Source organism: Lynx rufus, unplaced genomic scaffold (genome assembly GCF_022079265.1).
Source record: "Lynx rufus isolate CCGP_SWC_20201006 ecotype Redwood Valley unplaced genomic scaffold, mLynRuf1.p SCAF_18, whole genome shotgun sequence".
NCBI lineage: Eukaryota > Metazoa > Chordata > Mammalia > Carnivora > Felidae > Lynx > Lynx rufus.
Genome location: NW_025814832.1, coordinates 28,409,094 through 28,434,875, shown reverse-complemented (window position 1 = coordinate 28,434,875; position 25,782 = coordinate 28,409,094). Strand labels below are relative to the sequence as shown.

The following is a 25,782-nucleotide window of genomic DNA, read 5'->3' as shown; positions in this document are numbered from 1 at the left end:
TGCAGTCTTGCTCAGTGTTTCTTAGAGGCTCTTTTGGTGACAGTGGGCGGGAGACACGCAGGTTAGTGGGGCAGCTGAGACACATGAGGCTTCTGGAACTATTCATCGGGCTGGCTGGGTAGGCGACTCTGCAGAGATGTCTGTCTGAAGTCCACTTTCTCGCCCCGCCTCCCCCCTCCCCGCCCCGGGGCTCAGCGATGTGGCGCCCCTGTTCCCACTGGCAAATATACCCTAAGTAGAATGGGCTGTCATCCAGGGTAGATGCTCTCAGGGGCCCTGGTTAGGCCATCTGGTGTCTCCTCATTAGATTTCTTCCTTTGGTTTCACGTGTACTTCTTTATATCTGCAAAAGCTCCTGGCAGGAATTTCACATTTATTAGTCATTCAAACCTGGATGTACATTAACGTGTCCCAGCTCTGACTTGCAGAGACTTGCTTCAGTCTCCCCGAGCTCCTGTTGTCTCCTCTGATAAACGGGGATCATGCCTGTGCCCCCCAGGATGGCCACCAGGAGCATTAAGATAACACGTATGGAGGGGCTCTCGCAGCGTCTGGTACACGGCGCGTGTTCCATCCGTGTTTACTGCACGTGTTCAGTCTGAGACAGTGCAGAAAAGGTTGTCTAGGGAAGAGGGCCGAGGAGATGCTGGGATGTCTACACAGGAGATATACGTGTGAATAGGGGCTGGAAGACGGAAGGCAGGGCAGTTGTGAAGGCGCACTTGAGGGGAAGCTGGGGGGGGGGCGGCTATGAGGTCACTGGTGGGGAGGGGGGTGGATGAGCGTGAGGAGGTAGGTTGCACAGATCGCCGGTCAAGCTCCCTGGCTGCCACTCCTGGAGGGGGGCGTGTCCGTCTGGGTGGCTGCGATAAGGGGCTTGAGGAAGTTGGGTCTCCAGAAAGGTCAGGGATCCAAGAAGGTGGCAGTTGGGGGCTGGGGGGGGGGGGAGGAGGGGCGTGTGCCTGGGCTCTGGTCCCCCTGCTCATCTCCCTGGCAGGGGATGGGTCCAGTGGCCCAGAGCACAAGGGGCTTGCGGGAGCCCTGCGGTGCTGTGCCTGCGCAGTTTTGCCTGCAGAGACGGTAGGAGTCCAGGGCCAGCCAGATCTGTGTCTTGGGGGTGGGCGGAGCCCTAGAGGGGAGAGGACTCGCCCAAGGTCACGCAGTTAGGTTGGAGGCATGTGTGTGTCTGCATGTGTTGTGTGTGTGTGCGCATTCAACTTTCTACTGGACTGTAGTGCCCCCAGACCGAATGCATCCATGCACCCAGCAGCCTAGATCAAGGAACAGAACGTGATCAGCCCCCGGAAGTGCCCTCCTGCCCCCTCCCGCGGATGACTGCCCCAGGGGTGTCAGGACCCTGACTTCTCCTAGCGCAGACGAGATGTTCCTCTTCTTCGGACTGTCGGAGGGTGGAATTGCGTGGGGGTGGGGGTGGGGGGCGGATTCTGTGTGTGCCTTTTCCTCTCACGACTCTGTTTGTGAGAGCCGCCCGTCTCCTGGTGTGTGGCTGTCGGCATTTGTCTTCACGGCTGTCGTGCAAATTCCATTGTGTGGATGCATCATATTATGCTTATCCAAAAAAAAAAAAAAAATCCTTGCATCGGTCAACAGAACCATCTGAGCCCAACTGGGGAAACAGTCTGTCCTCTCCCGGCTTGTCAAGCCTGTGAGGGCAGCGGGTCACCCCAGGACGAGGCTGGGGAGAGGTGGATGGAAGAAGGGTGTTCTCCACAAGGCGGGGGCCGACGGTAGCCTCGGTCGACGGTGGTCTCCCTGGGGAGGCTCCAGATACCCCTCTGGGCCAGTTTATATTTTGTGATAAAGTTTGCTATTTGGGGGATAAAAATCTCCTTCTATATGCTACGCACTCGTCTTAAGATCCGGGGGAAGGAAGCTGGCGGGGAGCATGACTGGGAGAAATGTAACCTAATTCCCTCTTGCTGCAAGGGGCTTGGGCCTTTTGGGCATGCGCCTCACCAAACCCCAGTCCCTCTTCCCTGCCTCCTGGCTCCTTGTCCTCGGGAGGAACTTGCTCAAGGGGCCCCGATAGGAAGTTGTGTCCGAGGCCTCCCTCCCAGTGTTGCTGCAGATTCCCTTCCTGCTCCCCGCACCCCCAGCCAGGATTTGAACCTGGGGAACATCAGAGAAATATTTCCTTGTTCTGTGGATGTCTCTGGCCTCCGACCACGGTGCTAGGGGGCTGTTTCTCTCAGAGGCTGGTAATAGATGGGGGGCCAGGGAGGTCTCTTCTACCTGACACAACGGGGGGCTCCTCCCATTTCCAGGAACCAGCTAGAAAGCCTAGGGGTGGGGACGAGAAAGGACAAGGCTGGGGGGTGGGGACAAGGGAGGATGGGAGACAGACACAGAGAGTGTGGAGGAGGGAGCAGAGGGGGCCTGGTGGGAAATCGAGCACCTCTGTCTGTATCTCCTGGCTTCCCAGCTTTCCTTATTTATATGGAAATATGGAGACAACGCTGGGGCCTCACATTAAATACATTTCAATTTAGCCGACACCAAGAGCGGTGAGGTGACTCAGGGCAAGCCGTGGCAGGGGCTGCTCTGCTGACAGTCCCTGGGTGGGTGGTGGCAGTCAGGGGACTAGCTCCGTGCCCCGGAGATCCTCCGCAAGTGGTGGGGAGCTGGCTGCCCAGGTCTCTGGAGCTTCTAGTCTGTGCCATTTGCAGACAAGAAGGGCCACCCTGAGTCCCCCAGGGGCTGGGGACGGTCTTGCAGTCTTGGTCTGGTCCGATGGAGGTAGCCTTACAGACCCATCGGAAAGGGGCCGTCTGTGTCCTTAGCCACGTCCCTCAGCCCTCGGGTCTTCTGGGGTTACCCTTTCTGTTGACATTTAAAAAAAATTTTTTTTAATGTTTATTTATTTCTGAAACAGAGAGAGACAGAGCATGAGTGGGGGAGGGGCAGAGAGGGGGGGGACACAGAATCTGAAGCGGGCTCCAGGCTCCGAGCCGCCAGCACAGAGCCCGACGCGGGGCTCGAACTCACCGCGAGATCGTGACCTGAGCCGAAGTCGTTCGCTCGACCGACTGAGCCACCCAGGCGCCCCATCTGTTGACATTTTTTTTTTTGTTGTTGTTGACATTTTTTAAGAATTGGCTTAATCCTTCCTATGAAGGGCCATCCCGAACCCCACATATCTCTGAGGACTCTCTGGGGGGCTTACGTTTCCCTGGCCACCTCTTGCTCTGATCTCCTGCTTCTCCCCTCCTACGTCCTCGGTGTCCCCGGCATTGACCTAGAGGGAAGGGCATACTTTCCCGGAAGCCCCTGCACAGAGGTGGGGGTAACGGCATGGGGGCTGTGACCACTGCTCAGCAGAGCAAGCAGATGGCAGTTTCCTCCTGCATCCCTGCAGCTGGCGCTTCCCCCCCCCACCCCTGCACGGGCGCTGCCCTGCCCCCCCTGCCCCCTGCCTCGTTCTCCCTCCTCCTCTCCCAGGCTGAGCCAGGAATCTCCAGTCTCCCTACTTGAATATGCAGGGTCATTTAGCTCTTTGTCCCTCTGCCCTGGGCATCTAGCCTCTGCTCTGGCCCTGAGCTCTCGCCCTAAGGGGATTCGGCCAACTTTGAGAGGAACGGTTCTTTCTTCTCCTGTCACCCTCATCTGCAGAGGCAATGAGGGGATGAGCCACAACGGCAGTCCCAGCCCATAGAACCTCAGGGTCCAGGAAGTCCAACGCCCTCATTTTAGAGGAGGAGAAACTGAGGCCCAGAGAGGGAAAGTGGCGCACCTATCGGTCCCGCACCCCTGCGGCTGGCGGCCGAGCGGGTGGAGTCCAGGCTTCGCGACTCCCACTTCGGCTTGCCCGAGGCCGCTGTCCTGCTCTGACTCTGCTTGGCTTTTGGGGTCGCCGCGTCTCTCGGTTATTGGCCCCAGCAGCTGTTTTGCAGCCCGCCCAGTGGGGCTAAGGGTGTGTCTTTGGGGAGGCTGTGTCCCTGCGGTTCCAGGGAGGGGCTCAGGCAGTGAGGAGGAGTGGAGGGAGCCTGGGATGGGCTCAGAGAGAGGGCGGCAGTGTGACAGGGCCCGGGTCCCAGGCCCGAGGCCTCCCAGGGAGCACAGCACTGCTCCAGAAGCAGTGATATGGACTCAGCATCGCCGGGGTGCCGCGCCTGCAGGAGCGAGCTGTTGCCCAGACTCTGTGGTTGGTCCAGTTGGGCCTGAGTGTTCTGGCCAGGTCATGGCTGGGGGAGAGGGGCGTGGTTAACGGGCTCTGACTGAGGGTGTCCCCAGCCGTGGTCTCATTCTCCTTTTTTCATGCCACACCTTTGGGGAAGAGGCCACCTGAGCCTGAGCTGTGAGCATCGGCTCATCAGGGCTGCCCCGGGAGGCTGTGCAGGTGGCGCACTGCACAACTCCAAGAGTGGTACTAAGCAGCGGCCAGATCAGATCGTCTGATGTTCCCCTATTTTTCTAGCTGAGATGATGGGAACCCCCCCTCTTGTTTTACTCTGTGCTCCGGGCATCACGTGAAAGCCAGGTGTTACATTTGGATGATGGACTTGGGTGGGGGTCTCAGGGATGAGAGCGATTTGAAAGACTAACCGTTGGCCCCGATTCTGCGGAGTTGAAAGAGAGAGGAAGCTATTTATTTATATCTTCTTGGATTGATTGACTGGTTGAGTACTGAGTGAGTGGGGCGGGGCGGAGCGGTGGGAGAAACTGGCTTCACCTCACGCGATGGTGAAATCTCCTAATCCCGACTGGTTTGTTAAAAATCTACCCGGTCTTTCCAAGGGGGGGAAATGTGGGAAGACTTCTAGCTACTTCAGCTGCTGGTGCGGGGATGGAGACGGGGTGGAGACAGTGCGTCTTTACTTCCTTCCTCTAGATGTGCATTTTCTCCAACACCGTCCGCTGCTGTTGTTCTTGGGTAACTGTGTGTGTGTGTGTGTGTGTGTGTGTGTATGTGTGTGCGTGTGTGTGTGCGTGCTTTGGAGCCCGGGACCCTGGCTTCTTTAAGGAAACTGCAGCTCTGCCTTGCTGGGGACTTGGTGGCCAGCTGGCACTTCCTTCCATAGCACGTGAATGAGCCCTCCCCGGCTCCTGGTGGCCTCCCTTCTGACCTCAGGTGGGCTCAGCTTCCAGGGGACCCCAGCCAGGAGTGAGAGAAAGTGGTAGCAGCCACTGGGCCAGGCCAGGCCAGGCCCCAGAGCCAGGGGACATGGGGGACAATCCAAGCAGAAACGTCACAGGCAGCCTTGGTGACACGAAGCCTTCCTTGCCGCCCCCCCCCCCAGCTCAGTCCTATGCCTGGAACAGAGAAGAACAGCCCCCTCCTGTCTCCCCTCTTCTCCCCACCTCTGCCCCCCACTTCCTAGTGGCCTGCCATGCTCTCTGCTGCCCCCTCTTGGCACTGTGACATCGGATTATTGTTCCTTGGGTTGGGGACACAGAGGCCAATAGTGTTGCCATGGCTCGCCCTTGGCCACACGGCCACATCGGGGATTGGTGGCAGAGGTGGGCGAGAGCCCCTCTGAGCTCACTGGGCCCCAGTGCCGCTGGTCCCCCGCCCCCCGGCCCTCACGATGCCCATGCACATGGGCAGACTGGCAGCGTCCGGTGACCGTGGTTCTTTGCCGGGGGCTTCCTACAGTCGTTGGAGCTGGCTGTGCCACCCACGGCAGGTGGAGAGTAGCAGAGCTGGGCTGTCCCTGGGAGCAGCCCTCAACAGTGACTGCAGGAGATGTTGAGCGCATACCCTGGCTCCCTCACGGCCCCCCCACCCCCAGAGGACAACTCTGGGGGCAGGCTCTGCACCTGCTGGTTTCCCCAGTTTGGTGGCTCGCCCTCTCTGGGCTGCCTCCCCTTCCCTGTGTCACCTCCTCGCTCCCTGACCGGAGTTTCCTTCACCTCTCAAATAAAAGCCTCGCCCTTAAACTCTGGTCTTGGGCTTTGCTTCCGGAGAACCCGACCTAAGGCCCTCCCATCCCCACCCCTGGAAACCCCGGGAAGCATTCAGGTCTCCATAACAGGGCTCATTTGCTGTGAGAGGTTCAGAGCCTGGCCCCGGGGAATCTCACGGAGCCAAGCTGGGGATTGTGGCGCCTGGAACCGAGTACCTGTGGACTGTTTGGAGGGGCCGTTAACACCTCCACGTGATTTGGTTGAAAAGGGAGGCAGGGACCTCTCTCCCACCCTGGCACGTGTGACGTGATGATCGGGAATAATTAGGAAATCGTGGAGAATCTGGGCTGGTTAATGAATGGCATCTCGGTTGAAGCCCCTTGCTTCTAGTTAATTTTGCTCTTCACGAGGTCTCTCTTGCCCCTCAGTCCAGGAGTTGATCTTTCGGAATCCAACGGCCAAATGAGAGTCAGGACGAGTTCCCGATGGTTTTCTATGCTGGGGTCCGGGGCAGTGGGGTGGGGAAGGGGTCTGGCCGGGCCCAGAGGCTGGCAGGAGAACAACAGCGCCCCGAGCTCCTTCAGCGTGGGCTCACAACCTCTCCTGTGTATGCACACCACGTGGGTGGCCAGCAGCCTACAGACCCCTGGGCCCCACACCCTACAGATGTGAATCGGCAGACGGTGACTAGGGCCTGAGAATCTGGATTTTAACAACCTGGCCAGGAGAGTCAGGTGCGGAGTGGGCGATTGACCGCATTTTTGGAAGCCCTGATCCAGAAGTCCTGTCTGAACCTCAGTGCTGGGGGACCCTGGGGTTCCTGCTCCCCCAACCGGCCCTTTCCTGTCTCCGCACAGACCTGAGATTATGTCTAAAGCTCCATTTTGCAGGCGACAAAATGGAGGCCCAGAGAGGTTAAGATGATCTCAGTGTCACCCAGGTTGTAGAGAGCAGGTTGGCCCCGGGCTCTGTACCCCAACACAACAAAGCGGCGGTGGGGGGGGATCTCCTGTCCTGCAGGGGTGAGGGGTGGGGTGGGCTCACTCTCCTGACCCCTCCTTGGCCTGGGAGAGTGGGAGCGGGGCTGGAGTCTGAGCCTCCAGGTTCAGGGGGCCCCCGGGCTGCGGCTGAGCCTGACTGTGCCCGTGGGCCGTCTGCAGTGTTGGGCGGGCCGGAGTCCCGCGGCGTCCTGCGCAAGATGAGCGATTTGTTGGAGCTGATGGCGAAGCGAATGGACGCGTTGGCCAGACTGGAGAACGGCAGTGAGCTGCACCGGGCTTCTGGCGACGGGCACTTTGCTGCGGACAGGTAAGGGGTCCCCGCAGGGAGAGTGGCACTTGGAGTGGGGGAGGGGTGGATCACACCGTGCGGGGCGGGGATGGGGGCGGGGGGGGGGGAGGGGAGGGACAGCAGGGGACGACTGCCGTGCAGCCTCCAAATGCTCTCCCAGAGCTGGGGGGGGGGGGCGCTATCAGTCAGCCCCCTTTTTGCTAATGGAGAAAACTTAAGAAATACGGAAGCCGCACAAGAATACCACCCCAGAGCGCGTTTCCACCACCAGATTCAGCGGCTGTTAACGTCTTGCCATGTTGGTGGCCTGACTCCCTCTTGTCCCTTCTTAATAAGGACCAGAGATGAAGGCCGGGGGGCGCTTTACCTGCTTCCCCGTGGAGACAGGTGCCTTCCCGAGTTAGGCGTCAATGGCTCCCGGCACATGCGTGTTGTATAAGCACATGCTGGGAACGCGCGGTGCGTGGGGTTCACGGGCATCCCACAGGTGCATTTTTTGCCAAAAAGGATTTCTTGGTTTATTCGTTCTAAATATTTCCCTCCCGAGTCCAGAATATCCAAACATCTCCAAGAGTCTGGGCCACGGTCCCATGGGCCTCAGCAGCGGGCCCACACCAAATGGTGTCTTGGGTGTTTAAGTGCCCGGAAACCCAGAGGATGAGGAAGCGCGGAGTCAGGGCCCTCGGACTGGGCTGTGGAGGGAGGGGCTTGCAGCCCCCCCCCACCCCTGCCCCATCCCAGGGAGACGGGCTCCGCCGGATCTCAGATTTCCAACACTGGGGTTCCTTGTGACGTGGATTTGCGCAACGTGTTCTAACTGCTAAAAAGTAAGTTTGAACCCGGCACTCAACACGATTTAGGAAAAGCTATGCCTTGGCCGGTGTGATTTGCTAAGAATGTTCTACGGCTGAAAAACCCAGCGGAAATCTTCGCTTCTAGACAACGTGTAGGAAAGACGTACCTCAGCCAGCACATGGGAGGTAAAGGCCGAGGCTCCGGGCACCTGCTGTTTGGAGTTCCGCAGAGTCAAAGTTCAAGTGTTGGCGGCCGGTCCTGGTCATTGTGGGGCCCCGGCCGGCCGGGGGAGGGGCCGTGTGGCACGGACCCCTCCTCTGGAGCCGCGTGGGGTCCGCTGACATAGCCTGTGCGGGCCGGGCTGCTGGTCACGGGACACACCTCACACGGGCCCCGCTGACTGAGCGTCCTGACAGCCGGTCGGGTCCAACCCCAACGGTGTCGTCAGCTCTACCCCCGCTTCGTGGGTGCTTTAATCTCTGCTGCGTCGAGGAGGGAACTGAGGTGCAGAGAAGTTCCGGAACTCACCCGAAGTTGCCCGGCAGCTGAGGGGCCGGGCCCGGCTCTGGACCGAGGCCAGCTAACTCCAGAGCTCACGTTTCTGACCCCTGTGCCCTTGGTGGCCGCCTATTGAACGTGTGGCTGCGCGTGGGTTAGTTTTTATTCCTTTGCAAGACTTTGCATCAATTAATTTACAGCTCGGAGGAGAATATCCTTCACTAGATCTTTGCCTTGATTTTTTTTTGGGGGGGGGGGGGTTGGGAAATGTAGACGCCAAAAGGACAGTCCTGGAACCTGGTAGTGTGAGGAACCGGCCACAGTGCCTGGCTCCTGAGTCGGCTGCCTGGCTGGGTGCTGGGCGCCTGGTTAGATGCTCTCTCACCATCCCGGGATGAGCGCCTGACGGAACAAACTAGACAGATCCTCTCAGGAAATATATTTTGGACCCACTAAGCGCCAGGCTACTGGTGCTGGCGACGCAGTGATGAGCTTGTCCTCACTCCTGTGGAGGAGACAGGCAGTAACTGAGAAAAAGAGGTTAATGAGATAATGTCAGATACCGATACGTGCTCTGAAGGGTTTGGGGTGGGTGTCCTGTTCACACAGGGCAGTCTGGGAGGGCCTTTCTGAGTTGGTGATACTTCAGCTTGATTCTGAACAACGGGAAGGAGCCAGCCGCGCGAGGAGCTGGGAGTAGAGGATTTGGAGAAGCGAAAGGAACAAGTGCAAAGGCCCTGGGGTAGGATAAGCTTTAGTGTGTTGGAGGAAAAGAACCAATGGGAAAGGCAACATGGCGGAGGGTGGTGAGGGATAGGACAGGCTGACAGGGCAGGTGGCGTAGGGCTTTGTCAGCTGTGGTGAGTATTGAGGACACTATTCTAAGAGGCGTGGGAGTTTGCTAGAGGGCTCACAAAGAGGGGGTGATAGGAGCCGACTTTGTTGGGTTTTTTTTAAGGATAGCTCTAACTGCTGTGTGGAAAAGGGAAGCGGGGGAGCTGGTGGCAGAAATGGGGGGAGGGAGGCAAAGGTGTTGGGCTCCCATGGCGTTCCTTCCCTCTGGGGCATGAGATCATTTTCTTCTGCATGTACATGGCTTCCATCGTCCCTCTAATCCAACCCCTCACCCCCCGCTGTCTCCTCCTTGCTCCTCTCCTGCCTGCCCCCAGCTCTGCGGCCGCCCCTCCGGGCTGTCTGTCGGGCTGTCCACAGGTCACCAGGGCGAGGGCAGAGGACGCTGTCGCCTCTCCACTGGGCACCCAGCTGTGGGCGACAGAGCAGAGGGGCAGCTGGCCTGCCTTTTTGGCCGCTGGGGGGGGGGTGGGGAGAGCTATTGTCAGCAGCTCCACGCCTCTCTGGTTTCTTCCCGTCCTGGCCTCTCCCCCCCTCCCTCCCCTGCCCTGCCTCGGGGAGGAGGGGGAGTCCTCGCCACCTCCTAGCTCCCTCCCGACCCGGGGAAGTAGCAACAATCCATCAAGACCAGCAGAGCCCATCAAACCCCATAGGCAGAGCCGTAAATTTCAGGGACATTGTTGCTTCTTGTTTCAGGGAGAGAAATGGGCGTGTCCAGGGCTCGCAGTGTGTCTGTGTGTGTGTGGGGGGGGGTTGCTGGCTCACACCTCCCGCGTACACAGACACTCCAGCCCCCCGCCCACCTTGACCCACCCGGGGCAGATGAGAATCCTTCCAGCAGACTCTGTTCCCCTGCGCTTGGATTCCCCCGCCTCAAAATGATCTGTGGCCTTCACTACCTCCTCTGTCCTCCTCCTGCCCTGCCCTGCCGGAAGCTTCTGGACTGTTGCCTCCCCCCCCCCCCCCCGCCGTGGTTGGCATGTCCTCTGGGAAAGCAAATTTGCTTTTTTAGCCTAGGAAAACCTAATTAGGGGTTATTTGCAGATTTGCTGCAAATGGCATCGTATTATGTACCCTAAAGCCAAACAGTAATGATCTCTGAATTTCCCATAAGGCTTCTCTGCAGCAGCAAAGACGGCCAACGTTTCAGGCCGTCTTCTTCGTTCGAGTCAAGCATGAGTCCGTATCTGCCGGGCGCTTACTGTGTGTGGAGTCTCGGCCGGGGTTTCCGGAATGGGTGGAGAGGACACAGGGGGACCCGGGGTGGAGCCCTGTTCTCCAAGAGCAGCACGTGGACCCTGCTGGGGAGGGGGATCCCGCACCTGGCCCGGGGCACAGCTAGAGAGTCGCGACATCAGGTCTCTGTTGGAAGTTCCAGCGGCTCACGCCCCGCAGGGAGGGTCTGAATCCTGGCTGCTGACTGGGGCGGTGGCCCGGCAGCACGTCATGTGACTCCTCCGAGCCCTGCTGTCCTCATCTGGCGGGGAGAGATAACAGCAGAGGGTTAACGTCTAGAGGACCTGGTGAGTGAGGGGAGCAAACCCCAAACTTGATGGCTGTGGAAACGGTCTACAGACTCTAGATGCCCCAGTTTATGTCTTCAGTCTCAAGTACCCACCTGCCCACCTACCTGGGGGTCCCAGGAATGACTCAAATGCGGTGTCTCCTGGGGACACCCGAGCCCCCCATCTCCCCAGCCCTCCCGACCCAGGCCATGCCAGCCCCACTGTTTCCATTGCCCGGACCCCCAACCTTGGAGTCGGCCTTGACCCTTCTCCCTCTCACTTGTATCCAGTCTGTGAGCAAATTGTCTCCACCTTCAGAAGGTGCCCAGAATCCCACCTCTCCCCACGGCCGCCACCCGTGTCCCCGTCCCCCCACTGACTCCCAGCTCAGCAACCAGAGAGATTATTTTAAAATACCAATTCAGGGGTGCCTGGCTGGGTCATTCGGTAAAGCATGCGACTCTTGATCTCAAGGTCTTGAATTCAAGCTCCGTATTGGGCATGGAGCTAACCCAAAAAAAAAAAAAATACCGGGGCGCCTGGGTGGCTCAGTCAGTTGAGCGTCCGACTTCGGATCAGGTCGTGATCTCACGGCTCACGAGTTCGAGCCCCGCGTCGGGCTCTGTGCCGACAGCTCGGAGCCTGGAGCCTGTTTCGGATTCTGTGTCTCCCTCTCTCTCTGCCCCTCCCCCGTTCATGCTCTGTCTCTCTCTCTCTCTCTCTCTCTCTCAAAAATAAATAAACATTAAAAAAAATTTTTTTTAAATACCAATTTGGTCAGGTGCCTCCTCCTGCACGGCTCCCTATCATACCCAGTGGCCTGTGACCCCCGTGTACCCAGCCCTGTTGTGTGTCTGGCTCACCTCCCCTGCTATCTTCCGTTTCACTCTCTGGGCTTTAGCCCACCAGCCTCTCCGCTGTTCCTGTAGCACAGTGGTCGCCCTCTGGCCACAGGGCCTTTGCACAGGCCGTGCCCTCTGCCTGGAATGATGCTCAAGTGAGTCAGTTTTCTTACTCTCACAGTTTCCTCTGGTTTTTGCTTAAATGTCACCAGTGAGTCTTTCCCCGAGGACCTATGTCAAGCTGCACCCACTCTCCTGGACTCCCCATCCCTCTTCACTTATCACCCCCTCGCCCTGTGTATTTCCGTGATTTGTTTGTGTATGTCTGTCTCCCGAGCTGGAATGTATGCTCTGTGAGGGCAGGGGTTTTGCCTGTTTGACTTCTGGATCCCAGAGTTCAGTAAGTGCCTGCTGAAGAAAGGAAGGATGGGGCGCCTGGGTGGCTCGGTCGGTTGGGCATCCGCTGCAGCTCGGGTCATGATCTCAGGGGTCGTGAGTTCGAGCCCCGCGTCGGGCTCTGTGCTGACAGCTCAGAGCCTGGAGCCTGTTTCCGATTCTGTGTCTCCCTCTCTCTCTGCCCCTCCCCCGCTCAAGCTCTGTCTCTGTCTCTCTCAAAAATAAATAAACATAAAGAAAAAAAAAAAGAAAGGAAACAAGGAAGGGAGGAAGGAGGAAGGGAAGACCGGTAGTTTGAGTGCCCTTGGGAGCTCTGTTAAATGTGAACCTGGCACGTGTAGCGTCACAGGGAGACAGAAGCCACGTGCTCTGCGGCCATCCCCGTCCCAGACGACTTCCCGTTCTGTACACGGAGGAGGCTGGCCCACGTGGGGGTGCCTAGTTGCTGCCCTGTGGCGTCTGGGAGTAGGAGCCGCTTGAACCCCGGGGGCCGCCGGCCACCGTGTGAGTGTAGAACCCTAAACGTGGTCACGGCCCTGGACCTGGTGGTTTCGTGCTGGGAATCCGTCTTAGGAGAAGCATCTTAACTTAGAAACGCGTTTGTGAACACGTTGGTCGCGGACGCCTTTTTTATAGCGTCAAAAAGTGTGAGCAACGGGGCGCCTGGCTGGCCCGGGCAGTGGGGTATCCGACGCTTGATCTCGGGGTCGTGCGTTCGAGCCCCGTGTTGGGTGTGGAGAGATTACTTAAAGTAAAATAAAGTCTAAAAAAAAAAAAAAAAAAGATGTTTGAGCAACGCTTGAAATGTCCACCGGCAAGGAAACGGCGCCAGACTGTGGTGACTCGGTGGGGCTCATGCCGTCATCAAATAGGATGTGGACGGGGACCTGCGGGGATTTTAGGGACAAGGGACACTGTGAAAAGAGCAGGTTCTGTAATTATAAACAGAGTTGGATTACAAGTTAAACAGTGCAGCAGAGATGACCGAAAGGAGGTGTGTCGAGATTCTTGTCTGGGTAAGGAGAGGAGGGTTTTTCCATTTAAAAAAAAAAAGGGAGGGGCGCCTGGGGGGCTCAGTCGGTTCAGCGTCCGACTTCGGCTCAGGTCGTGATCTCACAGTTCATGGGTTCGAGCCCTGCATCGGGCTCTGTGCTGATGGCTCAGAGCCTGGAGCCTGCTTCGGATTCTGTGTCTCCCTCTCTCTCTGCCCCTCCCCCGTTCATGCTCTGTCTCTCTCTGTCTCAAAAATAAATAAACATTAAAAAAAAAATTAAAAAAAAAAAGAGAAACTCGAAAATGCTCCTAGATGCTGTTGGCCACCTGCGTACCAGCAAAGCCTGTGGCCTGAGCCAAGAGGCCTACGTGGGAGGGTGGGGAGCAGGGCAGGGGTTACGTAACCTGGGAAGACCACTTTGGGGGCTGCTTTTATTTATTTTTTATTTTTTAATTTTTTTTGGGGGGGTGGCTGCTTTTAAAGGCGTGCCTCAATTATGTCCCACCCTGTGCGGGGCCCCTCCCTAACAGGACAGCCTCCCTGTGGAGATCGGGGTGGGGGTGGGGGCGCTTGTCTGACCCCAGGGCTGGAGAGAGGCCGGGCTGGTGGGGAGGGACCGGCAGCTGGGTGGCAAGGGCAGTCAGGCTTCCAGGGCGGAAACCTAGCAAATATGAGGATAAGTGTGAACAGTCAACCATCCTCACAAAGACAGAGATTCTCAACATCCAACTGTGTGCTGTTTGTAAGACAGGCGAGATACACCTGTACAGTAGGGTCTCCATGTGTCTTCAACAAAATATACACGTGAGATATTAAAAAAAAAAAAAAATCCCCCGGGGGAAAGCCAGGCCTGGGGTGTGGGGGTGGGAGCTGGAGTCTGGCTCCTGTGTCCCCGAGGCCAGCTTTGCCACCCCGCTTTGCCCCACTCATGGGGCACTGACCCCTTCCCCACGTGCTGAAACCGCACGAAGCCCGACTCCGGCTCTGTTCCCGTCAATAGTGGGGAGGTCATCCGTCTGTCTGTCTGTCTATCGCTCTAATATAAATCTATGTGGATGGATGTGTATGTGTATTTCTTGGTGCAAGAGAGAATGCTCTCTGCTCTTGCTTAGGACGGGGCTAGAAGATCCTGGGTCAAGTTCAGAGCCCCCCCCCCCCCACAGCATCAGGGGCTCTGGATGGGGGTGAAGGGGGCCAAAGACGTGGAGGAGGAGAGCGGTAAAGTTGCAGGGAAGGCTGGACACTTTCCGTCCCGTGTGGTATGTGTGAGAGGGGGACAGACAGGGAGGGAGCCAGCCGCAGAGAAAACGCGTCTCCCCGTCCACGACGCTCGCGTTTCTGGCCGAACGTGTCTGTCTCTCTCGGCCAGCGTGTCTGTGGGCACCTGTGGGCTGAGTCTCGGTGTTTTAAAAGGAAAGCGACCCGTTTCGTAATAAAATAACAACTCCCAGCAAGCACGCTGGCCAGCTGTGCGGCAATCGATACCCTGTTAATTGAATGCAACTCTCATAAATCATGGGAGGAACACGAAATTCAACCTCCTTCCCTAGGCGTCCAGAAGAGCTTGTTCAAGGGGCCAGGGAATGAGGGTGGCTCAGGGGCCGAGAGGAGGGGCTTGGGCCTCAAGGGGGCCTCTCTGGGGGTGTGGCCTGAAGCCAGCAGATGACTGGAGCCCAGCCAGCCCGGCTGGCCGAAGGGACAGATACGTGGCATCTGTGTCCTGCCCCTGTGATGACTGGCTGTGGTGTTGGCTGCCTCTCTGGGGGGGGGGGGGGGGGCAGTGGCTGGGGCCTGGCTGCAACACGGGTGGCCTTGGGGGCTGGCCTGTCCAGGAGGCCACCTGTGCTCTGGTGGAGGGGTTGGCGGTCCGCCTGTGGGTGCGAGGTGAGGGGTGCTCAGGCAGGAGAGCCGGAATACCGTGGATCCTGGAGTATTGTCCCAGTGGCTCCCCGGGGCTGGGGAGTAGGGTGACCAGGGGCCCGGCTTGGCCTTCTTTCCCTTTGCAGGTAAGAAACGGTCGGCCGCATGCCCGTCGCTTCCTGGTTGTGCAGAAATCACACGGGCCCGTGTCCTGAGCTCCGGGCGTGCTTTCGTGTTTTGCAGACGCAGTGGGAAGGAGCAAGGGCTGGCAGAGAGGGCCACGGCCTGAGTCCCTGCCCTGTCCCCAGCCTGCATGCCACCTCAAGGACGTCGTCGTTGTGATTTTGTCTTTTCCCGGTCAGTTTCCCCTCCATAAAGTAAGGGGCGAGGCCGGCAGGGCTCTGGGGTCCTCTCTGGCTAATTTGGGAATGCCGATTCCCAGACCCGGGCAGGCCCTCAGGGCCCTCGTGTGCCCACGAAGGCAGTGTGATGGGTTTTGGGCACCCCGAGGGGGCGGCTCCACCAGGCAGGGCAGGTAAGAGCTCCTAGAGTGGGCGGGGCGGGGGGGGGCATCTCTTAGCCCTTCTCCGTGGGGTAGGGGCAGCGGTGGCCTCCTCGGAAGCTTGCCCGCAGATGCTGGGACATGCTTTCCCCTTCCTACCTCTGCCCTGCCTGCTGCCTGCAGACTTTGTGTCTCAGGCTGGCTCAGGCCCCCTTGGGCCCCTTTGCTGGGAGAGGGAGGTCGGGGGCCTCTTCTAGCCAACACCAGCCTGGGGTGGCCCTCCGCCCTGAGGGCTGAGTTCTGGTGTCCAGTGGACTTTGATGGAGAGCTGGCTGAAGCAACAGTAATAATAGTTAATGAAGATAATAAATAATAATAGCAGCCTCTCTCTGTTGGGTACTTATTATGTACTTTGACTTGACCAGTGGCCCAGTGAGGAAGGTTCTATCCAGGTCCGTGATTCGCAGATGAGGGCCCCGGGCTCAGGCAAGGAAGGGCCTGGCCCAGATCGTAGACCTGGAGGGGGCGGTGCCCGGCCTGCGTTGTCTGCCCAGCCCTGTGGTCCTGAGACTACCACGTGACTGCCACATTTGGAGACAGGGGGCGGGATGTGAAAAGGTCCTGTGGTTCTTCGTGGAGCGTCTGCCCAGCTGGGAGGGATGGTAGGACCCAGCTGACCTGAGGACCTGCTGGCCCTAAGAGCTTCCCTCTTTTCTGCCCTTGCCCGGCACCCACAGCTTACAGGTTGGGGCCGGAGAACCTCACCCGTCGTGGGGAGCCGCGGGGTCGGGCTCGGGAATAACGCGCTGCTACAGGGTTAAGTGCAAAGGGGGGACAGGGGCATTGGGCAGAAACGGTCCTGAGGGTTCCACCCCGGGGATGTCACTCCCTAGATCACGGCCTTGGTCCTGACAGCCTGCCCCCCCCCCGTGCCCACCCTTGAGCACAGACCCCTTGCCGGTGAACTGGTACCTGATTTTTTCACTTAATAGCTCCGTGGCCCTGAGCAAGTAACTCAGCCTTGCTGTGCCTTGGTTTCCTCCTCTGTACGATGGGACCATTAGAAGGGATCCTGATGCCGTGGAGAGAATTGCCTGGGACCCCCTCAGCAGGAAGCCCCTGCACAGACGTCCTGGTCCATCCCCCCCTTTTTCTTTTGCACTTGGGAGCTTCCGAGGCCGTGGCTGTGGTCTGCGGTCTCGTGGCACCTACTTTCACTGTCGTTCTTTAAGAGAGCTTCCCAGGGAGAGAAGACTAATCATATATATATATATTTTAATGTTTTTTAAATTTGTTTTTGAGAGAGAGAGACAGAGTGTGAGCAGGGGAGGGGCAGAGAGAGACGGAAACAGAATCCAAGGCAGGCTCCGGGCTGTCAGCACAGAGCCGGATGTGGGGCTCGAGCTCACGAGCCACGAGATCATGACCTGAGCCGAAGTCGGATGCTCAGCCGACGGAGCCACCCAGGCGCCCCAAGACTAATCACATATTATTTGAAAATAAAAGCGCCTGGGTGGCTCTGTCGGTCGAACGTCTGACTCTCGATTGCATCTCAGGTCATGATTCCAGGGTCACGGGATCGAGCCCCGCGTTGAGGCTCTGCGCTGAGGGTGGGGTCTGCTTGAGCTCCTCTCTCCCTCTGCCCCTCTCCCCCGCTCAGTCTCTCTCTTCTCCCTTAAATAAAATTAAACAAAGAAAATGAAAGTGCTGGAGATTCTTCAGCTGTGGTAGGAGCTGGCCCCTGAGCTCAGAGAGGTTAGTGGACAGAAAGTCTGACAGCAGGGGCCCAGGAGAAGCTGGACTCTCCTTTTGCAATGGACTAAAAACCATGTGCCCTCAGCTCTGTATTAGTGTCCTCGGGCTGCCACCAAAAAAATGACCACGAGCCGGATGGCTTAACACGACAAAAATTTTCCGTCTTGATTCTGGAGGCTGAAGTCTGAAATCTACGTATGAGCAGGGCCCTGTTCCTTCCTAAGCCTCCAGGGGAGGATCCTTCCCCGCCTTTTCTAGTGCCTGGTGGCTCCTGGCAGTCCCTGGCTTGTGGCCGCGTCCCTCCGGCCTCTGCCTCCGCTGTCCCGTGGCGGCCTTTCCCTGAGTGTCTCCACATGGCTCTCTTATAAGGACACCAGGAGCGGAACTGAGGGCCAACCTGATTCCGCATGACCTCGTCGTAACGAATGACGTCTGCAAAGACCCTATTTCCAAATAAGGTCACGTTCTGTGGTTCTGGGTGGATGTGAACTTGGTGGGGGGTGGGGGGGGGGACACGACTCAGCCCAGCACAGTGCTGGAGCCCTGGGCACATGACCCATGCTGGACAGTGCCCAGTCTCCATCCGGAAGCACGTTCCTGTCCTTGAGAACTCGGGACTCCGCTGGGGGTTTCTTCTTCTTCCTCTATCTCCTTCTCCTCCTTTTTTTTTTTTTTTTAACATTTTTTTAAGTTTATTTATTTTGAGAGAGAAAGAGTAAATGAAGGAGGAGCAGAGAGAGAGAGAGAGAGAGAGAGAGAGAATCCCAAGCAGGCTCCACACCCTCAGTGCAGAGTCTGATGTGGGGCTCGAACTCACAAACCATGAGATCATGACCTGAGCCAAAGTCGGACGTTCAACCGACTGAGCCACCCAGGTGTCCCCTCTTCTTTTTTTTAATTAAAAACAACTTTTGGAAGTAATCTCTGCATCCACTGTGGGGCTCAAACCTACAACCGCCAAGTCAAGGGTCAGACGCGCTACCGACTGAGACAGCCAGGCGCCCCAGGACTCCTCCGCCGGGGGTCCAGCTGGTCACAACCACACCCCAGCATGTGAGGGACTCAGAGGAGAGATCTGGCTCCCAAAACCAGATCTCTGGATGGATAGAGCGGAGCCTTGAGGGAGAGGATCCTTCAGGAAGGCTTGAACTGGGGTGAGGTCCCTTCCAAAGTCTCTGGGGACCTAGCAGGACCCCCGCTGGTCCCCTGACAGGGGTTGTTTGTGCTCTGGGGTCTCGGTTAGAAGTTGGAAGGGGTGCCCGGGAGCACCCCGCCTTGTGCTTGGCCGCCCACGCTGGGCACCGACCCTGGCCCAGCAGCTGCGAGCTCCGGGCCCTCCTCCCGGTGGCTGCCTCCTGTGGTCGGCTGAGTGTTCCTTCCGGGCGGAGGAATGTCCGTGCTGTCCCCACATGTCAGCGAGGAAAGCAGTCCCAGCGTGCTCACTCAGGGCTGATGCAGAGCCCAACGGACGTCAGGGTCATGGAGTTCTTCCTCTGGCTTAAAGCAGGCATCCTCCGTGGGTGCGTATCACCCCCAAGGGTCAAGCCTGCTTCTTGAGGGGGAAATTACCTTAGACGTCCCAATGGCCCGTGGCCCTCCCCTGGCCACCGTGTGTAAACGGAGCGGCAGCATGTCTGTGTTTTTCACTTTTCATGGAGGAGGGCGAGTAGGGGAAAATGTCTCCCAGGGCTCCCTCGGGAGTGATGATGAGACAAGACAGACAAGCGCTGGTCTGGCCCAAACCCCTTTGGCTGCAGCTTCGGCCACACCGCGGCCTGGGCAGGGCTGATCTCCCGCAGAAGCAGACGTCCTTACTGCTCCGTATCCTCATTCCGGCCTCACGAGACTCCACCAGGGAGTGACTTTGTCTTCTCCATTAAAAAAAGAAAAAAAATTTTTTTTAAATGTATATTTATTTTTGAGAGAGAGAGACAGAGCTCAAGCGGGGGAGGGGCAGAGAGAGAGGGAGACACAGAATCCGAGGCAGGCTCCAGGCTCCGAGCCATCAGCACAGAGCCCGACGCGGGGCTCGAACACCTTGATTCCGGACTTCTGGCCTCCAGAGCTGCAAGAATACATTTGTGGTCATTTGTTTCAATGGCCGCAGGAATCCGGTACAAATTCCATTAGTGTTTTTGTTTGTTTTTGAGGGAGTTGACCGGATTGTGTATGTATGTGTATGCACACACACGTGTGCATGTGCACGTGTGTGTGTGTGTGTGTGTGTGTGTGTTTTGAGGGCTCGTCTGCCCCTTCCTGCCACCTTCTTCCTTTTGTTGCCACCCTACCTCCGTGTCCGCCTGGCCCCCACCGGCCTCCCACACCCTCCGTGGATGGGGCCACTGCTGTCCTCTCCTCTAGGAAGGCGGCCCCAGGGGGCGGGCAGCTGTCACCGCTGTGCCTCCCCGGGCGGACAGATCCCCCGAGAGGAGCCCAGGTTGGAAAAGTCCTCCTTCCTATAATTCCCATTTTGTGCGGCACTCAAGCCCCCGTCCTTGTAAAGGGATAAATGGAGCTCGAGCGGGGCCCTCAGAGCCAGAGGACGAGGTGCGAATCAGAGATCGGAATTCACGTGTTCGCGAAGGGCAGGCGACTTCTGCGGGTCTTTGCAAGGAGACGCATCATAAACTGCTCCGAGAGCCGAGCAGTAATCAACACCAGGAAATAAATTCTCCAAAAATAAAGGCGACGCGAGTATGGGTGGAGGGAGGAGGGCCGTGATGTTTGTGGCAGGCAATGTGTTTGAGATCCTGGGAACAATTCATGCCCAGGAGCCCAGCGATAATTTACTCGAGGCTTAATAGTCGGCGAGTCCCCAGGCGTCTTTGGGTGGAATTTATTTTGGCCCCTCTGGGAGGAAATGGAGAAGCAGACTCGGGGCAGCCGGCCATGCCCGGGAAAGGGCTCCTGTCGCCTGGGGGTCCCGGGCCAGATCCTGTCCAGGCTCTGGAATAGAATTCCTCTGTCTGCTCCGGCCTCAGGCACCGCCCTCCAACACGCAGGGCACACGCGTGTGGGGATGACCGGCCGGCGGGCCTGACACACCAAGTGGGGGCTTTCCCGTGTGGCGTGTGCGGTGGGTGGTTAGAGAGCCCCGCGGGCGGGGGAGGGCACACGCCTCCGTCTGCTGGCCCAGCGTCGTCCGTCTCCCTGTTTCGGTTCCTTGCAGGGCAGCGTCTGGGTCCCCAGGAGCACGGCAGGCCCGCTGCCCCTGCTCACGTGCTGAGGCCCTCCCGGGAGGGCCACCGCGGCGAGCTGTGCCCGCTCACCCCTGGCCTCTCCCACCTAGGTTTCCCCCGGGGGCCGGCCTCATGGAGCGGATCCAGGCCATCGCCCAGAACGTCTCAGACATCGCCGTGAAGGTGGACCAGATCCTGCGTCACAGCTTGACTCTCCACAGCAAGGGTGGGGGCCAGGGCACCCCTCTGCCTCCGGGGGGCCGGGGTACCGCGCGGCCCTGACCGCTCCCCGCGGCATCTGTCCCGGCTCCCGCCTCAGGCTCTAAGTGGGGTGATTTGGGGTTCACCCTGCTGTGACCTGGCGTGAGGACAGAGGTCTTGGAGGCCCGCTGTGGCCCCTGCATTTCTCCTGATGTGGGGAAGCAGCAGGCTGGGGGTCCCCCTCAAAGAGTTTTGAGTACATTTGGGTGGGTACGTGAGGTCTGCCTATCCAGACACGGGTCCATAGCCATTCAGGCCAGCTCCTCACTGGTTCTGAAGCCGCTTTGGAGGGGGAGGGCTAGTGGCAGAGGGGGGAACCCGGGCTCGGGGGCCCTCTGGCAGGTGGCCTTTCAGGTGGGAAAACTCAGCGGAGGGAGGGCGGTGTGGGCTCCTCAGTGACCCCTTCCCACCGCAGACCGGGCCTCTCCAACACTTCACGGGGCCCCTCCGTACACCCGGGGCCTCAGCAAGCTGACCTTCCCTCCCTGCAGTGTCTGAAGGCCGGCGGGACCAGTGTGAGGCACCCAGTGACCCCAAGTTCCCCGACTGCTCAGGGAAGGTGGAGGTAAGGCCTGGGGCTGAGGGCGGGGGTAGAGGTGACCGGGGTGGGGGGCGGGGCAGGCTCCTCCTCAGGGGCTCTGCCTCAGACTGGCCCTGACGTTCTGCTAGTGGGGGCTTCTCTGCCCAGCCCCCTGACCCTGGCACCGGCTGGCAGAGGCCAGCCTCAGGGGGGATGGCCTCTCCTCTTGGGCCGCCTGCCTGGCCCACCAACCCAGGTTGCTCCCCACCCTGGCAACCAGCTGGGCTGAGAAAGCCCCCTACCCCACCAGCCCCACCTCTGGGGGCTCACCCCCAGGGGCCCGTGGCTGCATGAAGTCTGTCCGTCTGGGGGTGCAGTCCCTGGCGTAAAAGCCAGCTCGTCACTGGTTCTGAACCCCCCGAGAGGGTAGAGCAGAGGCACTGCAGACCCCCTCCTCGGTGACATGTGGGGATCACTGTGGGTGGGGCCTGCTCTGACTCCTGTCCCTGTGCCCTTGGAGTCTGCTCCTGACCTTGGCCTCAGCTGAATCCTGCTCCCCATGACCAGCCAAGCCCTGAGCTGCTGTGTCTCCCACCGTTTGGCCCGGAGCTGTCCCTGAACGTGTCGTGACCTGGCCTTGTTCTCCCAGGGTCCTCCTCTTTCCGGGCCTGGGGGACGGTGGTCCTGCTCGGCCTTCCCTGAGGTTCTCAGCAGCCAGGACACAGGGCTGGGTCGTGGGGCCCTGGTCTGGTTGTCTTCTCTGCTTCTGGCCCTTGCTGCTTCTTTAAGCGTGGCAGAGGTCCCGCCCTGAGGGTCCCCGAGGACATGCATGCCGAGAGCCTGCCGAGGGTGTGGGTGGGGCTGCTGCCAGCACCCTGGCCTGGGCTGGCCCTCTCCACAGTGGATGCGCGCCCGCTGGACCTCTGACCCTTGCTACGCCTTCTTCGGGGTGGACGGCACCGAGTGTTCCTTCCTCATCTACCTAAGCGAGGTCGAGTGGTTCTGCCCCCCGCTGCCTTGGAGGAATCAGACAGCCACCCAGATGGCCCCCAAGCCCCTCCCCAAAGTCCAGGTAGGCGTGGGAAGTGGGTAGACCCGTGAGGGGCTGGTAGACAGGCCAGCTGGTCTCCTCAGATGGGGCGTCCCTAAGGGTCATCAGGTGGAACCCTGAGTGAGGCCAGCCAGCCGTGCCTGTCCTACCTTCTGGGGATGCTGCAAGGCGTGGCCTGCTTGAGGGGCAAGCTGGGGCCCCGGAGGCACCCCCTAGATGGAAAAGAATAATAGTAACAATAGCTGTCGCTTCTGGAAGGCTTCCAGATGCTTTATATGTACTTAAACCTCCCAGCAGCCTTTATGCGACCGCATTGAACAGATGGAGATTCTGAGTTTAGGGAGTGGCGTTAACTTGTTCAAGGCACCTCGTTACTCCAGCTCCACTGAAAGGTGGCCCGGACTTCCTGCCATCCGAGTACCAGCTCTGACCACTACCCTCGCTGCCTCTGTGTCGCAGCTGAGACCCCTGGGAACTGTCACAGCTGCCCACCCCCAATGGGCTTGGGACGGAAGGCTGGGCTGAGACAGAAGGTTGGGCTGGGGGGTTAGTGTTGGTGGGTGAGACCAGGGCTCCCCGACTGTGGGGGCTCCTCGGCCTCTACAAAGGGCAGGAGAAGCTAGAGCAGGCCCCAGCCTCCCAGGGAGGGTGCGGGCCCCTGTCCCCAGGGGCAGCAGGTGACAGTGGTGGTGCAGCTGGGGGCTGAGGGCTGGAGGACCCAGGTCTGGGCCCCCCCTCCAGGCAGTTTTCCGGAGCAACCTGTCCCACCTCCTGGAGCTGATGGGCAGTGGGAAGGAGTCTCTAATCTTCATGAAGAAACGGACCAAGCGGCTCACGGCCCAGTGGGCACTGGCTGCCCAGCGGCTGGCACAGAAGCTGGGAAGCGTCTGGAGGGACCAGAAGCAGGTACTGCTTCCCTGTGCATTCAGGGAGCTGAGCTCACAGAGCTTAGGAAATGAGCTTAGGGCCCCAGGTTTACAAGTAGGCACTGAGTCTGTCCTTGAAAAGGTTTTATTGAATTTATTTAAATTTTAGCTGGGACAGGAGAGGCAGAGTCAGGATAGATGCATATGGTGGCCCCGGCTCTTTTCACGTTTGGGGTAGAATGACAAGCCTTCTCCCACACTGCTTAGGGGTTCTGCCTTCTGTAGACATCTTGTGCTTTTCAGGCAGAAAAGTCATGGCATTTGCCTAGAATATTGAGAATAACGTAGCCTGTTTTGGGGAGATTTGTAGGTCCATCCGTCCATCTATCCATCCATCTATCCATCCAACCATCCATCTGTCCATCCATCTGTCCATCCGTCTACTCATCCATCCATCCAACCGTCCATCTGTCCATCCATCCTTCCATCTACCCAACCATCCATCCATCCATCCATCCATCCATCCAACCACCCATCCATCATATATCCATCCATTCATCCATTTGTTCACCTGTCTGTCCGTCCATCCATCCATCCATCCATCCATCCACCATTCTATCCATCCATCTGTCCATCCATCTGTCCATCTGTCTACTCATTCACCCATCCAACCATCCATCTGTCCATCCATCCTTCCATCTATCCAACCATCCATCCATCCATCCATTCATCCATCTATCCGTCTAACCACCCATCCATCATATATCCCTCCATTCATCCATTTGTTCACCTGTCCATCCATCCATCCATCCATCCATCCATCCATCCATCCATCCACCATTCCATCCATCCATCTATCCATCCAACCATCCATCTGTCAATCCATCTGTCCACCCATCTACTCATCCATCCATCCAACCGTCCATCTGTCCATCCATCCTTCCATCTATCCATCCATCCATCCAACCACCCATCCATCATATATCCATCCATTCATCCATTTGTTCACGTGTCTGTCCGTCCATCCATCCATCCATCCATCCACCATTCTATCCATCCATCTGTCCATCTGTCCATCCATCCGTCCATCTGTCTACTCATTTACCCATCCAACCGTCCATCTGTCTGTCCATCCTTCCATCTATCCAACCATCCATCTATCCATTCATCCATCTATCTGTCCAACCACCCATCCATCATATATCCCTCCATTCATCCATTTGTTCACCTGTCCATCCATCCATCCATCCATCCATCCATCCACCCACATATCCATCCAACCAGCCAGCCAGCCAGCCAGCCACCCATCTGTCCATCCATCCATCATCTATCTGTCCATCCATCCATCCATCCATCCAACCACCTATCCATCATCTATTCATCTGTGCACCCACCCACTGTCCCATCCACCCATCTGTCTATCCATCCATCAATAAATATTTCCCTGACTCTCACATCACCCTGTTTATTTCTTTCAGAGTCCCTATCATTTCATGAAATTATCTCTTGTCTGTGTTTACTGTTGTCTACTTCTTCCATCTGGAACGTAAGCGCCTTGAGAGCCGGATGTGAACATCTTGTTCACTTTTATCCCCAGTGCCCAGTGCAGTCACTCTGCCTCTTGGTCCCCCTTCTGGTGCCAGAAAACACCTGCCCAGGCACAGCCTGGAGACAGCATCTGCTGCTGGCCAGGTCTCCCTGGGGGTGGCAGGGCAAGAGCTGCTGCTCCTCCGTGCTGACCCTGTGTCCTCCCTCCATGCTGACCCTGTGTCCTCCCTAGATCCTCGTTCACATTGGCTTCCTGACGGAGGAGTCTGGTGACGTGTTCAGCCCAAGGGTGCTGAAGGGCGGGCCTCTGGGGGAGATGGTGCAGTGGGCAGACATCTTGGCCACTCTCTATGTCCTGGGCCATGGCCTGCGGATCACAGTGTCCCTGAAGGAGCTGCAGAGGTGAGTGCTGGGGAGGGGAGGGCAGGGCAGGGCAGGGCAGGGAAGGAAGGGGAACCTGTTCCCCGGGGGCCACTGCTCTGCCTGCAGTTCCCTGGGAGGTTCTTGGTATACTGTGGATAGTGACATTACTAATTTCCTGCTCCTCTCCACGCTGGTTCCTGGTCATGTTTGGGATGCACCAAGGAAGTATATTTGCATAGTGCTGTTCAAAGGATCCTTTTCTCTATCTTGGGCCAACAGGTGCCCTGGTGTTTGTACTCAGGGGCTGACAAATACCAGTTTGTGGAATTGAGCCATGTCACGTAGCTGGGGTCCTCTTTGCCTGCCATCTTGGTGGGCTTGGTGGAGTCTTGGAGTTTTTCTTCTGGAATTGGGCTCCTTCCTGGGCCTATTCTGGGGTTGGGGGGCTGGCAAGACCTGGGGGGTGGTAAGGTGGGCTGCTGATGCCTCTCCTTCCCCAACGCTTGCCTTTCCAGGGTCCCCCTGATGCTCTTAGAGGTGGGAGATGGTGACGAGAGGGGGAAGGATTGTGTGTATGTGTGTGTGCATGCCTGTGTGCAAGTGTGATTAAGCTTAACTACTGCACCTGTGAGATATAGAAATACAGTTTTTCTTCATTTATTTATTAATGTTTATCATATAATATTTGACACATACAAAAATGTGTGTAACAGATGTTAGGAAGTGCAAATATAGGGTGTTCTCCCATGATTCTGCCAGAATTCCCCCAATATTCCCGGGGCACCTGGGTGACTCAGTCGTTAAGGAACTGACTTTGGCTCAGGTCATGATCTCACGGTT

The 25,782-nt window shown here is 58.0% G+C and overlaps 1 protein-coding gene across 2 annotated transcripts in view; it reads left to right on the top strand.

Moving 5' to 3' along the window:
- Positions 1-25,782, top strand: part of MGAT5B (alpha-1,6-mannosylglycoprotein 6-beta-N-acetylglucosaminyltransferase B) — a 70,475-nt gene that overhangs the window by 4,712 nt on the left and 39,981 nt on the right. For both annotated transcript variants that reach the window (XM_047081295.1, XM_047081296.1), the window contains exons 3-8: positions 7,026-7,173; positions 20,444-20,559; positions 21,086-21,159; positions 22,016-22,186; positions 22,907-23,071; positions 24,812-24,981. In XM_047081295.1, coding sequence (XP_046937251.1) covers positions 7,026-7,173; positions 20,444-20,559; positions 21,086-21,159; positions 22,016-22,186; positions 22,907-23,071; positions 24,812-24,981 — 844 coding nt within the window. The remainder of the gene's footprint in view (positions 1-7,025; positions 7,174-20,443; positions 20,560-21,085; positions 21,160-22,015; positions 22,187-22,906; positions 23,072-24,811; positions 24,982-25,782) is intronic.